Raw genomic sequence first — 18,317 nt, forward strand, 5'->3', positions numbered from 1 at the left:
ACCGGGATCCTTAAGCCGGTCCTTGTGCTTTGCGCCACTTGTGCTTAACCTATTGCGCTACTGCCCAACTCCCTCAATTTTTTTAAAAATTATTATTTATTGGATAGAGAAAGCCAGGAATCGAGAGGGAAGGGGGAGCTAGAGAGGGAGAGAGACATCTGCAGGCCTGCTTCACCACTCTCAAGGCTTTCCCCTTGCAGGTGGGGACCAGGAGCTCAAATCCCGGGCCTGTGAGCATTGCAACATGTGCACTCAACCAGGTGTGCTACCACCTGGACTACTGTTTTTTTTTTTTTTTTTTTTTAATTTTAGATTGAGACAGAGTTCATCTCTTTGTATTCTCTATGTGACATGAGTAAAATCATATGATGTTTGTTTCTCTTTCAGACTTACTTCACTAAACACAATACCCTCTAGGTCCTTGCAATTTACAAATGGCTGGATCTCATCTTTTATTACAGCTATTTTTCCCCATTGTGTACATATACGGCATCTTTATTCATTCATTCATCAGTTGATGAGGACGTAGGTAATTTCCAGGTCTTGACAACTGTGAGTAATGCTGCAATAATATATTCTCTCTATATATTTATAAACCTTCCCTCTGCTTCCATGGCTATCAAAGTCACATCAGACTGCCCAGTTACATTACCATCTGCAAGTTTAATAGGTACCTTAAATTGAATGAGTTCGAAATTGAACTCCAATTTGCATTTTCAATTTCCAGCTCTCTTTTTACATATGTGGTTTTCACTGGTGCTTCACCACTCCAGGCCTACATTTTCTGATTGAGACAGTGAGGGCTGGGGTAGATAGCATAATGGCTATGCAAAGAGATCCTCATGCCTGAGGTTCTGAAGTCCCATGTTCAATCCACTTCACCACCACCATAAACCAGAGCTGAGCAGTACTCTGATTTAAAAAAAAAAAAAGTGATAGACAGAAGGACCCCATAACATTGAAGCTTTCTTCTGTGTGGTGGGAATCAGCCTCAAACTTAGGTCATGCCCATGACAAAGCAAGCATACTATTCAAGTGAGCTAGCTTGTCAGCCTTCTCTTCCTATTTTAGTAAATAATTCTCTCAGCTGAAGCTGATAAACATTAGAATCATTGGTGATTTCTCTCTAATGCCACATCTATTTCTTCACGAAATTTGTTGAACTTACCCTTACAATAACAACTTTAGTGTTATGTCATGATCCAAACCACCTGAATTATTTTATTTAAAAAAAGATTTATTATCTGATTTTTTTACATTTTTTATTTATTACGGGGATTAATGTTTTACAGTCAAGAGTAAATTACAGTAGTTGGTATATATGTAAGATTTCACAGAACACTCTATTCCTCCAATTTTTATTTTATTTAATTTTTATTAGGTGGGTCAATGCTTTACAGTGCAGCCACTGACATATGCATACAATTTCATTATGTACCAGGCCTGCAAAGTTTTCTTCCTCTTCTCTCTGCCCCTCCCTCCCCAGAGTCCTTAGCTTTGGTGTAATACATCATGTCTAGTCCATATTTTACTTTTTTACTCTCCCTCCCGTTCCTATGATATTAAGTCCTGCTAATAAGGGAGATCATTTAGTGTTCGTCCTTCTCTTTTTCGCTTATCTCACTCAACATGATGTCCTCTAGTTTCATCCAAGAGGATGCAAAGGAGACAACATCATCATTTTAAACAGCTGAGTAGGTATTCTATCCTGTACATATACCACAATTTTTAAGCCACTCATCTGATTTTGGATATCTGGATTGCTTTCAGGTTCTTGTGATTACAAGCTGTGCTATGAACATAGGTATACACAGATCTCTTTTCATAGGTGTTTCTATTTCCTTTGGGAAAATGCCCAGGAGAGGAATTGCTGGGTTTTAGGGAAGGACCATTTCTAGTGTCCCGATAAGTCTCCAAATTGCTTTCTGCAGTGGTTGGACCATTTTGCACTCCCACTAGCAGTGCAGAAGTGTCCCTTTTTCTCCATATCCTCTCCAACATCTGCATTTCTGTCATTTCTCATGTATGGCATTCTCACAGGTGTAAAGTGGTATCTCATTGTTGTCTTCATTTGCGTTTCTCTCATGATCAGTGACTTTGAGCACCTTCTGCAATACATTTTTTAAAAAATACTTAGTGGGAGTCGGGCTGTAGCGCAGCGGGTTAAGCGCAGGTGGCGCAAAGCACAAGGACCGGCATAAGGATCCCAGTTCGAACCCCGGCTCCCCACCTGCAGGGGAGTCGCTTCACAGGCGGTGAAGCAGGTCTGCAGGTGTCTATCTTTCTCTCCTCTCTCTCTTCCCCTTCTCTCTCCATTTCTCTCTGTCCTATCCAACAACGACAACAACAACAATAACTACAACAATAAAAAAAACAACAAGGGCAACAAAAGGGAATAAATAAAATAAAATACTTATTAGAGGCAGAGAGAAACTTAGAAAGGAGGGGGAGATAGAGAAAGAGGCAGAGAGAGACACCTGCAGCTCTGCTTCACTGCTCATGAAGCTCCCCCCTGCATGTGGGGTGCAATACATATTTTAAAGAACAATTTATTTATTTATTGGATAGACACAGATTGAAAGGGAAGAGCAAGCAAGAGAGGGAGAGTGACAAGACACACTTAACAGCACTGCTTCACTGAAGTGTTCCCCCTGCGGGTGGGAACTGGACTTGTACTCAAATTCTTGTGCATAGTAAAGTGTACCTCAACCAGGTGTGCTACTCTCTTCTCTTCTTTTCCCTCCCTCCCTCCCTCCTTCCCTTCCTTCTTTCCTTCCTTCCTCTTTCTTTCTTTCTTTCTCTTTCTTTCTTTCTTTCTTTCTCTCTTTCTCTCTCTTTCTTTCTTTCTTTCTTTCTTTTTCTTCCTATCTTATTTGATAGAACAGAGAGAAGTTGAGAGGAGGGGTATGGAGTCGAGAGGGAGAGAGACAAAGAGACACCTTAAGTCCTGCTTCACTACTTGTGAAGCTTCCCTTAGCAGGGGGGGACCAGGGACTTGAACCTGGGTCCTTGCACATTGTAATGTGTGTGCTTAACCAGGTGCATCATACCGCCTGGCTCCCCCTTTGGTTTCTCTTTAGAATTTTAATCTTGCAGTTTACTTGGCTGGCATGCTGCTTTGTCATGCATGCAACCCAGATTTGAAGGAGGCTTTGCTGCTGATTTATTTATATATCAGAGCACAGCTCAATTCTGGCTAGGTAATGCCAGGGATTCAAATTTATTGTTGAATCCTGAGCATTACCTTTGTGTTTGCTGAGACATTGTTTTTGGTAAGACATTAAACATCTTCATAACAGTTATTTAAAATTCTATATCCTGGGCAGGGGAGAGAGCATAATGATTATTCAAAGAGACTTTCATGTCTGAGGCTCTGAGGTCTTCTGCGCCACCATAACCCAGAGCTGAGCAGTGCGATGGAAAAACAAACTTCTTTATCCATGTGACTGGGGGATTATGACTTATTCAGGAGAGCACACACCTTAGCATTTGTGAAGACCTGGGTTTGAGTGCTCTCACCACCACCACATGGTAAGTGGTGAAGCAACAATGTGGTATCCCCTCCCCCCCACTCTGTCTCTCATCTTCTGTCTTAATACAGAGTCCACTTTGGGAGCTGGGTGCTGGTACAGCTTATTGTAACCATGAGCAGGATCCTGGGTTCAAGCTCCTAGTCTCCACCTGCAGGGAGGTGTGGGGAAGCTTTACAAGCAGTGGAACAGTACTACAGCTCTCTCTCTCTCTCTCTCCCCCTCTCCCTCCCTCCCTCCCTTCCTCTCTCCTTCCCTCTTTTCCTCCCTTCTCCCTTTTTTATCCTTTTTTCCTCCCCTCCCAATTTTTTTCCAAAATAAAATAAATAAATAAATAAAATATTTTAAAGATTTCACTAAGGTGGAAACATGCATGATCAGAGTCCCAGTAAATAGCCCTGCTGACTAAATTCTTCTAGCGTTTGCCCTTCTTCCGCAGCCAGTCAACAGCGTCAGGTTGAGCCTGATGTAAAGTTTCGAGACCTCCTTTGAATCTGGAGCAGTGGCAGTCGTTGACTATGTGGGTCATAGTCTGTCTGTAGCCGCAGGGGCAGTTCGGGTCATCTCTGGCTCCCCAGCGATGGAACATAGAGGCGCACCGGCCATGGCCTGTGCGATAGCGATTGAGGAGGGCCCAATCATAACGTGCTAGGTCAAAGCCGGGTTGACGCTTGCAGGGGTCTGTGAGGAGGTGTTTGTTCTTTACCTCCGCTGACTGCCAACTAAATGAAAATAAGTAAATAAAATTATCCATTAAATCATAGTATTCATTCAGTGTCTGGGTTTGATTTTGATTTCTTTTTTTTTTGTGATGTTCCCATGTTTTGTTTTTTTTTTTTGTGTGTGTGTGTGTGTGATGAAACATGCTCTGCTGTGGCATTTGAAATAGTGAATCACTTTCTGTTTGTTTTGGGCGAGGTTTTAATTTATTTCTTTTTTAAATATTTATTTATTCCCTTTTTGTTGCCCTTGTTTTATTATTGTCATCATTCTTGTGGGATAGGACAGAGAGAAAATGGGGAGAGGAGGGGAAGACAGAGAGGGGGAGAGAAAGACAAACACCTGCAGATCTGCTTCACCGCCTGTGAAGCGAGTCCCCTGCAAGTGGGCAGCTGGGGGCTTGAACCGGGATCCTTACACCGGACCTCGTGCCACGTGTGCTTAACCCGCTGCGCTACCTTCCGACTCCCTCAATTTATTTCTAATAGCTCAACAGGTTGATGTATCTATTAGCAAGCTTTCTTTTGTTTTCCATCAGGTGGCACTATAGCACAAGGTTTTGGTTTCTCTTACCAGCCAGAGCTTTCTGTGTCCAGCTGAGGACAGTCTCACCTGCCCATGAGTGAGTGGCCCTTTTGGTTCTATTGTATAAAACAGTTCTCTTTATCTGCCTACTGTTCCCCCTTTCCATCCCACCCCATCATTGTCACTTTCTCGATGCCAAATCAGACACCTTGTTCTCTTTGGTCACTACCTCTGCAACGGCTCACTTGACTGCTACTTCCCTCCCTACTCTGAGTTCCTATGGTTCAGTCCACCCACTTTGGAGTACACAGATGGATCTCTCCTGCTTTGGGGTGTGGTACAGAGATTAAATTAGTTATTTTTATGCATGTCTGAATAGTTGTTAAAGAAGAAAGAAAAAAAGTAAAACTCATACTGCCATGATTCTGATGTTACTTTTTAAAAATATATATTTTGGATAACACCAGATATATATGAGAATTTTTATTGGTCTGTGACTTATTTCATTCCTGTGACAGTGTGTTTCTCAGAAGAAAAAATTTTTAAAAACTTAGTCTACCAATTCTTTCATAAATTTTGCCCTTAGTACTATATTTTAGAAGTCATCACTCTGGGTGTTGGCACCAGAAATACATACAAACATACATACATTCATACATGCATACACACATGTCATTGCCAATCCCAAGGTCATCTAGCTTTTTTCTTGTGTCTAGGAGTTTTATGGTTTTGCTATTTTCTTATAGGTCTGTGATCTATTTAAGTTGATTTTTGTGACGAGTGTAAGGTCTGTGTCTGGACTCATTCTGTTGCATGTAAATGTCCAGTTGTTCCAGCAACCTTGTTGAAAAGATTAGTTTTTTTGTTCTTTTGTCAAAGATTGACTATTTCTATGTGCATCCATTTCTAGGCTTCATATTGTGTTCTATTGATCTTTTTGCTCTTTCACTAGTAGTAAACTTTTTTTTTTCTTTGCCTCCAGGGTTATTGCTGGGGCTCAGTGCCTGCACCATGAATCTACTGCTCCTGGAGGCCATTTTTCCCCCTTTTGTTGCCCTTGTTGTTGTAGCTTTATTGTGGTTATTATTGTTATTGTTGATGTCATTCGAGGTGGGTAGGACAGAGAGAAATGGAGAGAGGAGGGGAAGACAGAGAAGAGCAGAGAAAGGCAGACACCTGCAGACCTACTTCACCGCCTGTGAAACGACTCCTCTGCAGATGGGGATCTGGGGGCTCAAACCGGGATCCTTAGCTGGTCCTTCCGCCTAGCACCACGTGCGCTTAACCCGCTGTGCCACTGCCCAACCCCCAGTAGTAAACTCTTGATCACTGTATTTGAAATAAATGCGTTTGAAATCACATCAAATGCTACTTATATGAAATTTTAATAAATTTATTCATTGGATAGAGGTAGTGGGAGAGGGAGAGAGAGGAGATACACTTGCAGTACTGCTTCATCACCTGTGAAGCTCCTCCGTCTTGCTTTTGGGCACCAGGGGTTCAAATCTTGTGCATAGGTATTATTAAAGCATAAGCTCCCAAATAGGGGGCTGGGCAGTAGTGCAGCGGGTTAAGCGCACATGGCATGAAGCCCAAGGACCCGAGTAAGGATGCTGGTTGGAGCACCCGGTTCCCCACTTGTAGAAGGTCACTTCTCAAATGGTAAAGCAGGTCTGCAGGCTCTTATCTTCTACGCCAACCCCCTCCCTTCCCTTCCTCAATTTCTCTCTGTCCTATCTGGCAACAGTAGTAATAAGAGCAACAAAAATGGCCTCCAGGAGCAGTGGATTTATAGTGCAGGCACCCAGCCCCAGCAATAACCCTGGAGGCAAAAAAAAAAAAAAAAAAGACAAAAGCTCTCAAATAAGGAAGCTTTATTAAAAATATTGAATTATTCATAAAAATATTGACACCATATTGTGACATTATTAAAATTTCTGTTAAATTCTGATCCAAGAGTCCCTAAACACACTTCTAAGTACAAAAACTTTGTCATTAATTTTGATAAAATAATTAGCACATTTATGTTCTGATATAGTTGAAAATGAAGTTTTTTTAAAAAATATTTTATTTATTTATTAATGAGAAATATAGGAGGAGAGAGAGAAAGAACCAGACATCACTCTGGTACATGTGCTGCTGGGGATTGAACTCAGGACCTCATGCCTGAGAGTCTAGTGCGTTAGCCACTGTGCCACCTCCTGGACCACAAAATGAAGTTTTAAATCATTTAAATCATTGGTGGTGTGAGGGATTGAACCTGGGACTTTGGAGCCTCAGGCATGAGTGTCTCTTTGCATAACCATTATGCAACCTCCCCACATCCTAAAAACATTTTTAGTAACTTCCCAAATGTCTGCAAGACCATTAAAATAATTTTTTAAATAATTTTTATTTATTAGATAGAGACAGAGAAATTGATAAGGGCGGGGTAGATAGAGAGGGAAAGAGACAGAGAGAATCCTGCAGCCCTACTTTACCACTCATGAAGCTTTCCCTCTGCAGGTAGGGACCAGGGGCTTGAACCTGGGTTCTTGTGCACTGTAGTGTGTGTGCTTAACTAGGTGCACCACCACCTGGCCCCCTTAAAATAATTTTCTGTTTCAACTCTTGATCATGTGACTACCTTTCTGAAAATTATTGAATCAGATAAGAATATTTTAGAATATATTTTACTTATTTATTTATTCTTATTATGCATACTTATTTTATTTTAATGAGAGCTACAGAGAAGTGACCAGAGCACTGGATGGTTCTGGGGATTGAATCTGGCACTAGAGCATTAGGCATCAAAGTCTTTTTGCTTATCCATTATGCTGTCTCTCTAGTCCAGAAACATTCTTCCCTACGTTTTTTTTTTTTTTAGATTTGAAATTTTATCTTTTGATAGTGGGTATTTTTTAAAAATATTTTATTTCCTTTATTTTTATGAGAGATACAGAAAGACACACACACACACACACACACACACACACACACTGAGAGACACTAACAGAACAGAGTACTACTCATCTCTGGTTTATGGTGATGCTAGGATTTGAACCTGAGACCTCAGAGCCTCAGGCATAAGACTCTTGCATTCCCACCCTGATACTGACTATTCTTTAATACTAAAAATAAATAAGGACTAAAATTTTGCAGGAATCTGGCATATGTCAGCAATTTGTCAGCCTGCTCGATGTTATAAATGTTGAAATCGGAAGCCCAGCTTTCAAAAGTATGCACACACATATCTCACAAAGATGAACATTCTCAAAAAATTGCTGAATCAGGGGCTGGATAGTGGCACACCTGGTTAAGTGCATGTATTACCAGGTACAAGGACCCTGGTCCCCATCTGCTGGGGCAAGGTGGGAGGGTGGATGGGGGGGGTTCAGGGTTCATGGGTAGTAAAGCAGGTGTTTTGTTTTTGTTTTGGGGGGTGGGCGGTAGTGCAACGGATTAATGGCACAGGGCGCAAAGCGCAAGGACCAGAGTAAGGATCCCGGTTTGAGCACCCAGCTCCCCACCTGCAGGGGTGTCGTTTCATAAGCGATGAAGCAGGTCTGCAGGTGTTTATCTTTCTTTCTCCCTCTCTGTCTTACCCTCCTCTCTCCATTTTTAATTTGCTTCTTCCCCCTTTTTGTTGCCCTTGTTTTATTGTTGTTGTAGTTATTATTGTTATTGATGTTTGTTGTTGATAGGACAGAGAGAAATGGAGAAGAGGGGAAAACAGGGGGAGAGAAAGACAGACACCTGCAGACAAACAAAGACAACAGTAATAACAGTAACAACAAGGACAACAAAAGGGAAAAAATAAGCTCCAGGAGCAGTGGATTCTTAGTGCAGGCACTGAGCCCTGGAGTTAAAAAAAAAAAAAAGCAGGTTTGTAGGTGTCTCTCTCTCCTTCTCTCTGTTCTACCAAATCACATCAATAAAGTTTTAAAAAACTGATGATGTATCATTAGTAGAGATTTGCTTGCCGGGTGGTGGTGCAACTGTTTAAGCATGCACCTTAAGTGCACAAGGACCCAGGTTCAAGCTCCTGGTCCCCACCTGCAGGGGGAAAGCTTCACTAGTGGTGAAGCAGGGCTGCAGGTGTCTGCCTCTCTGTCTGTCTGTCTCTCTCCCTCTCTACCTCCTCCTCCCCTCTCAATTTCTCTCTGACTCTATCCAATAATAAAAAAAATAAAAGAGAGAGCTGCTTGGCATATAGAGTAGGTAATTTCATATCTTTGAAGATTATCTCTCTTTTTGAGGTGATCACTTTTCATGGTATTTTTTTTTTCTTAGTAGAGACATGAAAGGAGAGATAGAATGAGAGAGAGAGAGAGAGAGACCTGCAGCATTGCTTCACTGTTTGTGAATCTTTTCCTCCTGCAGGTGGGGGGGTCAGGGGTCCTTGTAAACCTGGGTTTAAACCTGGGTCCTTGTACCTGATAAAGTGTGTGTGCACTGTGTCTACTACTGTCTGGCTCTCTCATCGTGTTTTTTTTTTTAATTTCTTTATTGGGGGATTAATGTTTTACAGTTGACAGTAAATACAATAGTTTGTACATGCATAACATTTCTCAGTTTTCCACAGAGCAATACAACCCCCACTAAGTCCTCTGTCATCCTTTTTGAGGATGTATACTCCCCCCCAGAGTCTTTTACTTTGGTAGAATACACCAATTTTTTTTTTTTTTTCTTTTAAATCAGAGCACTGTTCAGCTCTGGTTTACATTGGTGCAGGGGACTGAATCTGTGACATTGGAGCCTCAGGCATGAAAGTCTCTTTCCATAACCATTCTACTCTCTACCCCTGCCTCAGCTCTCTTATTATGTTCCAACATATGTATAGTATACTTTTCTTCATGAATGTTCTTTTGTTCTTTCTTAGTCTAAAGACTTGAATATAGGGTTCTATAGAATTCTTTTGAGATTTCCTTGCCTTTTTAATACTTTTTTTTTTTTTTCCCCAGAGCACTGCTCAACTCTGGTTTATGGTGGTGGTAGTGGTGGGGATTGAACCGGGACTTTGGAGCCTCAGGCATGAGAGTCTCTTTGTATAACCATTATGCTATCCACCTCCACTCCAGTCTTTCTAATATTGTATTAGGAAAAGAAACTTTTTTCCCTCAAGGTTATCACTGGGGCTCTGTGATTGTACACTTCCTCTACTCTTGGTATATTCTCTCTCTCTTTTTGTTCAGATAAGGCAAAAGACAGAGATTGTGAAAGATATAGAGAAAGGGAGACAACATAGCACAGCTCCACCACTCCTGAAGCTTCCCCAGTGCAGGTAGGTGCTCCCATGTAGCTTGAGACATTGTAAAGTATGTGCTTTACACGGGGAACTCTCTCCTGAGGTCAGAAATAGAAACTTAAAAAATATTATTGTTATTATTATTTAGTGATTTCCTAGATTTCAGGGGCATAGTTTCACACCTATGCATGGTATGTGTAAATCACCATATCCTCCACCAAAGTCCTGTGCCACCCTGCCCAGATAATTACCATAGTTCTCACAAGAAATGGATATTTTGGGGACCAGATAGATAATGGCACATCTGGTAGAGTGTACATATGTGTTACATGGACCCAGGTTCAAACTGCTGGTCCCCACCTGCAGGGGGACAAGCTTCTTGAGCTGTGAAGCAGTGCTTCTCTCTTCCTCTCTATCTCCCCCTTCCCTCTCAGTTTCTCTCTTTATCACAAATAAATAAATAAGATAGAAATATAAACTAAAAATATTTTTATTTATTTTAATTTAATGAGAGAGAAAGAGAGCAGAGCACTGTTCAGCTCTGGCTTATGGTAGTGCTAGGGATTGAACCTGGGACCTCAGTGCCTCAGACATGAGAGTCCTTTGCATAACCATTATGCTATTTCCCTAGTCCAGAAGTGGAAAAATTATAAAAGGGTTATTTCATAAGAGGTAGGGGCCAGGGTAGGCAGAGTACAACTATAGCATATTCAGTGCTCAGTTTGGAACCTGGGACTACAGGCAGATTAAGCCCTGTGCTCTACTTATAAACCATTTCCTAGCCACTGAAAATATTTTAGAAAAGATGAGGAAATGGGAAATAAGAAATCTGTGTTATGTGAGTCTGGCGCAGCGGGTTAAGCACACATGGTGGCACAAAGTGCAAGGACCAGCGTAAGGATCCTGGTTTGAGCCCCAGGCTCCCCACCTGCAGGGGACTCACTTCACAGGCAGTGAAGCTGGTCTGCAGGTGTCTCTTTCTCTCTCCCCCTCTGTCTTCCCCTCTATCCATTTCTCTCTGTCCTAACAACGACATCAACAACAATAAAAACTACAACAAGGGCAACAACCACAAAAAATAAATTTGTTTTATGTATATTGAAAATATGTCTAATAAATAACTAATATATAAACTTACAAAAATATAGACTGCAGCAAATATTATAAATATTCATAGGCAAAAAGGATTAGAAGGAAATACACTAACATTAGGAGAGATTACTTGAGGCTGTATGATGTAGAGAGATTTAATTCTCTTTTTTTCCCTGTTTTCTCCAAGATCTCGGACAATGAGTACTTAGAATTAGAGCAAACTTATTTTGCAAGAAACAATACATATTGCTGCCTCTTCAATAGCACATTCAGATTTTGAACTGATCTACTTAAGGTTTTATAAGGAACATGAGTTTTTACTGTCTGTAACCTGATACATTTATATTTTCTGCAGCACAAAAACTGTTTAGTGACTGCAGGAATGTGAGGTGGGTGGGGGTGGAGGTGTGTCATATTTTACGTGAAGTAACTAAAATCAGAAATGAGGTCTACAGAAATTTTGATTGCCAGAATTATCTTTATACTACAAACTTAGCTAAAACCATTTTTGGGTCTTTTACTTATTTTAAAAATAATACTTAGAAGTTTATGATAACTAGTCTGTTTACAGTGCAAAGTCATTGTATTGTCTTCCTGGAATTCCTGGTTGTTAGACCCCAAGAATTTTGAAAATGACACAACTTATTTAAAATTTAAATCTAAACAAACTTAATTTTAGTCTTTTATAATGTACATCTGAGTAATTTGAAACTGAAATGTTTAAATTCTAAGGTGCTTTGATTTGCATGATAAGTTTAAATTTTTAACATAGAATACTTAATTATAATTGTATTTGTTACTTTTTCACTTCTAGTAGGTTACATAAGTACATAGTTAATGGCGTTCTGTGTTGAAATAGTGGTTTCTTAATCCACTTGGCCTCTTAAAAAGGTGACAGAACTGGTAGAACGAGAAGGGAAATGAATAGTTAATAGTGGAGGCGGAGAAACCTAGCTCACTACTTTGACTAGAGGCAGCTGGGGAAGTGACGTCCTCCAGCGTTTGCTGTTCTAGAAAGTACAGAGACACGTAGTGAAAATGGGTGGATCTAGGAGGAGGCCGTCTCTTGTGTAGTGTATATTTATCTGTAAGTGAGCTGTTGGGAAAGGAAATTAAATACAGCGACGCTGACTGCGTGCTGCCTGAGACAGCAGAGCTGAATTGCTGATTTGCTTTAACTTTTAACGTACCCACCTGGTTTTTCTTAGAATTTTTGTATTGCTAAGACTGGGGACGCTGTTTTCTTTCACAAAGGGAAATCTAAGTTCATTTCAAGGCATTCGAAATGGGGAAAGACTATTATTTCATTTTGGGAATTGAAAAAGGAGCTACAGATGAAGATATTAAAAAGGCTTACCGAAAACAAGCCCTCAAATTTCATCCGGACAAGAACAAATCTCCTCAGGCAGAGGAAAAATTTAAAGAGGTCGCAGAAGCTTATGAAGTATTGAGCGATCCTAAAAAGAGAGAAATATATGATCAGTTTGGGGAGGAAGGTAAGTATTCTGTGTATATCTTTCTGTCTCCCCAGCTCTTTTTCTCACTGTTTGCTTTCTAGTTCTTGCTAAATTCTTAGACATATAGAAAGTAGAAAGACAAATAATATCCTATGAATGACTTTAACATAGCTGTAAATGAAATGTACTTGCCTTATTTTAGATTTTTGACGTTTAATAATGAGTACATACACATATTTTTCTGCCATGAGTTATAATGTTTAATGCATGTTTTGTTTTGAAAGAAATTCTAAATTCCTATACTCATTAAGAGATTGTGTCAAAAATTGTATGTAACCTGTTTTGTTTCTTTTTTTTATATTTTTTTATTTCTTTATTGGGGAATTAATGTTTTACATTCAACAGTAAATACAATAGTTTGTACATGCATAACATTCCCCAGTTTCCCATATAACAATATGTTTTGTTTCTTAATGAAATTTTTCCAAGACCAATAAAGAGCCTTCATTTAAAAATTTAAGACTGGCAGTTCAAATTGTGGGATGTTCATGAAAACTAAAGATTTTTTTTTTTTCCTTTCTTATAGCAAAGCTAGTTTAGACTGAACAAGAGAGTCATACGTCTGAGAAGTAGAAGGCCTAGGCATTTAGCTCTAGTTGTTTTTGGCATTCTGCCTGGAGAGGAAAGAATTTTCCTGATGTCATAAAATACCAGAACAAGTTTTTAGCTTAATTGTAAACAGTAATTGTGTGCCAAGAAACAGATCTCAGAAAAGTAATTTTTGACCTAAAATGGCCACTTAGATAGAACAATTACTGGTTTACTTTTAGATAACATTGTTTTTTTTAAATTTTACCATCTAGGTATAGAGGCAACTCGTGACAACTTCCCTTTCACCTCCCTGCCTTACTTTTGTTTCTTGTACTGTGAAATCAGAAACTAGTTGAATACAGTGAATGGGCATACTTTAAGATTTTATCATTCTGTATCTTAAATTATGTTTGTCTATAATTTCCATTTAATGTGACTTTTAAATTGTTAGCTACAACTACAAAAATATTTTAATTCCTATATGCTGGAACTTTCGACTTTGTTTTTCTTATTGAAGTAACATTTGTTTATGACATTATTTATGTATACAGACTTAAATATCAATATCTGCAAATAATACAAATGCTAATCACCAAGAGTCAAGTTTCCAGCTATCACCAAAAGTCGACCTCATTTATCCACCTTGGCTATATTGCTTTCCCCATTAACTTTTGAAATCAGCACTAAATTACGTAGCCATTTACTTTTCTCCCCAGATTTTTTTAAAGGCATTGTGAATTTTTTTTTTTTGCTATTCTTTGATTTTTTAAATTGTATTTAACATTAAATTTTTCTAACTATAAAAGTATCCTAAAACAATGAGGTATTGACTATGTTGATTTTAGGTTAAAACATTAAATCTAGGCAAGCAGACTGATTATTTAGAAAGGGTTATTATTTTATTGTTTTTGTTTTGCTTTGCTTTTTGATCTGAGTTGTCAAAAACTGCAGTTTTCCCTGCTGATTTTGGTATGGTGAGAACCTACAGTGTCAAGTTACTGATGGTGGTGAGGCAATAGTAGACAGTTTATTCTTGCATGCTCCTTATTACCACACTTTGATTTGCTTCATTTCAAAAACCAATTAGGATTTTAAAATACTAACAATATTTTGAGAAGATATTGAGAGACAGCTGAGATACTACAATAATATCCTTTCTGAAGAAGTTATTTTGATTCCCATGAAAAAACATATTATATACTGCTTTAATTTATAGCTCAAGTTTGTCTATGACTAAGCCTTAGAATTTAGTGTTTACTAATGATATTTGTTTTCAGAATTTTTAAGTCACAAAAAGATAATATTTTTTGGTGTAGTATTATTATCCCTTAATAGTACTTTTTTTTCTTTTTAAACCAGAGCTTTATTCAGCTTTAGTTTATGGTGATGTTGGGGACTGAACCTGGGACATTGGAGCCTCAGGCATGAGAGTCTCTTTGCATAGCCGTTTGCTATCTACCCCTACTCAATAGTACTTTTCTTGAATGATATTTCTTTAGTTTTATTTTTTTAAAAAAAACTAAATACAAGATTATTTTTATACCTAGAAACTTGTTTTGTTCTTTGTACTCAAATGATATAAGCAATAGATATAATTGTTAAAGAAGAATAAGTCTTTTAAAGCACTTAAAATATTATTACAAAATATTCTCTAGTTAATTAGAAATATTTTTACTCGATTATATTTTAGGAGTTAATTTTTAACACTAAAGTAGAGTTACTTGTCTTATGTTTAAAATAATCACTTGGATTATTTTTAAAAATCTTCTTTAGGTATATTTTGGGACTAAGTTCTGATGGTTCAGTCTATTCAGTTTGAAAATATCTAATATCCATAAATTTAAATGATGTTTGAAAGTGTATGTGTCGATGAGACAGAGAAAGACCCAGCACATCACTCTGGCATGTGCAGTGCTAGAGACTGGTCTTGGGACCTTATGCATGCAAGTCCAGCACTTTATAATTTCCTGGGCCACTTACATACTGTTTTTTATTTATTTTAATTTTTTTAGTGGGTAGAGACAGGGAAATTATTTACAACTATTATGGAATAGTTGTATATAGCATAACTATATATTTTTTACACTGAATTGAGTTGTGTGCTAAGATTACTTTTCTTTCTCTTTTTAAAGTATCTTTTTTTAATGTAATATTTTTAAAAAATTTAAATTTATTTATTAATGAGAAAGACAGGAGGAGAGAGAGGGGACTGTGAGACAGGGAGAGAGGCAAAGTGACACCTTCAGCTCTATTTTCCTCCTCTTGAAGCTTTTTCCCTGCAGATGAGGACCAGGAGCTTGAACCCTGGTCCTTGTGCACTGTAGTGTGTGCACTTAACAACCAGGTGTGCCATGGGCTGGGCCCAATACTTTTTTTTTTTTTTTAAGTTGGCTTAAAACAAAAAAAGTCTAAGTAAGAAATAAAAGTATAAATGTCCATTGCCTATGAATGTTCATTGGAGCAGTATTTGTAATGATGTCAAACTAGAAACAATCCAAATGTACTATCGTTTGGTTAATAAACAAAAACAGATGTGTTCTGTGTGTACACACACAAGAATACAGTTAAGCAATTAAGATGATCAAGTGAATGAAATACTGACAGCATGAGTGAACCTCAAAAACAGTGCTACAGAAATGCATCAATATTTAAAAAAGGAAAAAAAAAAAGAAATCAGTTTGAGCCCACCCGCCCCAGCCCCCACCTGCAGGAGGAAAGCTTCACTATCCTGAAACAATGCTGCAGGTGTCTCCCTTTCTATCTTCTATCTTCTTCCTTCTCATTTTATCTGTCTCTATCAAAAATAAATATTTCTTTTTTTTATATATTTTTATTTTATTTTATTTATTTATTCCCTTTTGTTGCCCTTGTTGTTTCTTATTGTTGTAGTTATTATTGTTGTTGTCGTTGTTGGATAGGACAGAGAGAAATGGAGAGAGGAGGGGAAGACAGAAAGGAGGAGAGAAAGATAGACACCTGCAGACCTGCTTCACCGCCTGTGAAGCGACTCCCCTGCAGGTGGGGAGCTGGGGTTCGAACCGGGATCCTTATGCCGGTCCTTGTGCTTTGCGCCACCTGCGCTTAACCCGCTGCGCTACAGCCCGACTCCCCCAAGAATAAATATTTCAAAGGGAAAGGAATGTTAAAAAAGAGGAAATGAAATCAGATGTTAAAGAGTATATTTTCATAATTCCATTTGTATGAAATGCATGGAAAATGCAAATTTCTAGAGAAAGCAAGCCATTACCTTGGGCTAGAGGTGGGTACAGGGATTAGCTACAGATAGAAACTAGAGAACTCTTTGGGTTTATGGAACTTCTACAACTAGATGTGACGATGGTTGTATAGCTTTATAACTACTAAAATCATTGACCAATGTATTTACCATGGTTTTCCTTTGTGATAGGTAACAAATACAGCTATTTCTGAAAATTTCTTTCTCTATAGGTGAATCATTTGAAAACAAAAAACCCAAGAGGCCAGGTGGTGGTGCACCTGGTTAAGTGCATGTATTACGGTGCGCAAGGACCCGGGTTTGAGCTCCTGGTCCCCACCTGCAGGGGGAAAGCTTTACGAGTGGTGAAGCAGGGCTGCAGGTGTCACTCTGTCTCTCTCCCTCTCTGTAACCCCCCTCCCTCTTGATTTCTGGCTGTCTCTATCCAATAAATAAAGATAATAAATTTAAAAAAAAAAAAGAGAGAACGGAAAACCCACAGAATAATAGAAAATTTAAATTGGATTTTGAACCAGTTTCAGTTCTGAAATCTTCAGTGGATATAAACAAATTTGTATTGAAAGGTGAAAAAAAAATTCCTGCAGTATTATAGTTCCCAACTATATCTTTTTCTTGACTTTTTTTTTTTTTTCAGTTTAATTTACAGCTTTATAAAAATTTCATTTAAGGGAGACCGGCAGTAGCGCAGCGGGTTAAGCACCCGTGGTGCGAAAAGCAAGGACCGATGTAAGAATCCCAGTTCCAGCCCCCGGCTCCCCACCTGTAGGGGAGTCGCTTCACAGGCGGTGAAGCAGGTCTGCAGGTGTCTGTCTTTCTCTCTCCCTCTCTTGTTTTCCCCTCCTCTCTCCACTTCTCTCTGTCCCGTCCAACAACGACGACATCAATAACAACAAAAATAATAATTACAACAATAAAACAAGGGCAACAAAAGGGAATAAATAAAAAAAATTCATTTAAATGCTGGGAAGTATTTATATAACCAAACTTGTATTTAGTATATTAATCTTGATATTAGTTTCCTTTTTTAGTTTACCTACTTAGACTTATATGATATATTCAGTATGTTAATCTTTATACAAGTTTGTTTCTTTTCTCTAATTTGTATATCTAATCAACTGGATCTAATTTTATTTACTGTGTATTTATAAAAATAATTAAATTAGATTTTTGTGAGTTAACATTGATTAAAGGGTTTTACTGTGCTGGTAACTAATTCTTGGTATAAACTTAGTTGTGTGGCATAGAAGAGCTGCTTGGAAGTCATATAATTCCTGATATTCTATCTCCTCTCCAGTGCTTTTTATAAACTTTTAACAAAGTAATTATCATGGTTAGCAGCCCTAATTCATTACTTGCTTTGGTACTGCAAATGGGTTGGTTATCTTGCTAAAACATAAGCAAATAGCATATTCCTTGATCATATGAAGTGATAGTATCTAGAAAAAGTTCTGAGTAGGAAAGAAAATCAAGGTAAATACTAAAAGTGTCTATAAGCAATCAAACATGTAATACTTTTGAGTGCAGAGGTTAGGACATGCCTCATTCAAGTGCTTGGCAGTGTAAGACATAATCGCATAATCATATTATATTGCAGTGACATAAACCTTATGCCATCTGATTTATGTCATTTATTAGTCATTATAGCAATCTTGTCTTTACTGAGCTTTGTAGTTGGCTATTTAGAGCCTAGGAAAACTTCAAAGCTCTATTGGAAGCCTTTGGCAGCTAAAATATATATCATTTCAGTTATAACATGAATCTTCTCTGGGACTCTGTAATCCTGATTGAGTTACTATTTTTGACAGAGGAGGTAAGAGGTTTTGGGAAAAGGCAATCTCACTATGTAATAATAATTTAAAATATTAATATTTTTCATGAATCCGTTACATACCCAAAACATTCAAATTTTGTTTTATAGAGGATTATGTTGGCTAAACTAA

At 38.3% G+C, this 18,317-nt stretch overlaps 1 protein-coding gene across 2 annotated transcripts in view; it reads left to right on the forward strand.

Annotated features, from left to right (window-relative positions):
• The window catches only part of DNAJB4 (DnaJ heat shock protein family (Hsp40) member B4), a 43,780-nt gene that overhangs the window by 18,095 nt on the left and 7,368 nt on the right, over nt 1-18,317 (forward strand). The window contains exon 1 of one of the 2 annotated variants that reach the window (XM_007534213.3): nt 12,120-12,590. The exons of the other annotated variant lie outside the window; for it this stretch is intronic. Coding sequence (XP_007534275.1) covers nt 12,380-12,590 — 211 coding nt within the window. The 5' untranslated portion in view covers nt 12,120-12,379. Of the gene's footprint in view, nt 1-12,119; nt 12,591-18,317 lie in introns of those variants that run through there. 2 annotated transcript variants of the gene reach the window in all.

This window comes from Erinaceus europaeus, chromosome 11, assembly GCF_950295315.1.
Source record: "Erinaceus europaeus chromosome 11, mEriEur2.1, whole genome shotgun sequence".
Taxonomy (NCBI): Eukaryota; Metazoa; Chordata; class Mammalia; order Eulipotyphla; family Erinaceidae; genus Erinaceus; species Erinaceus europaeus.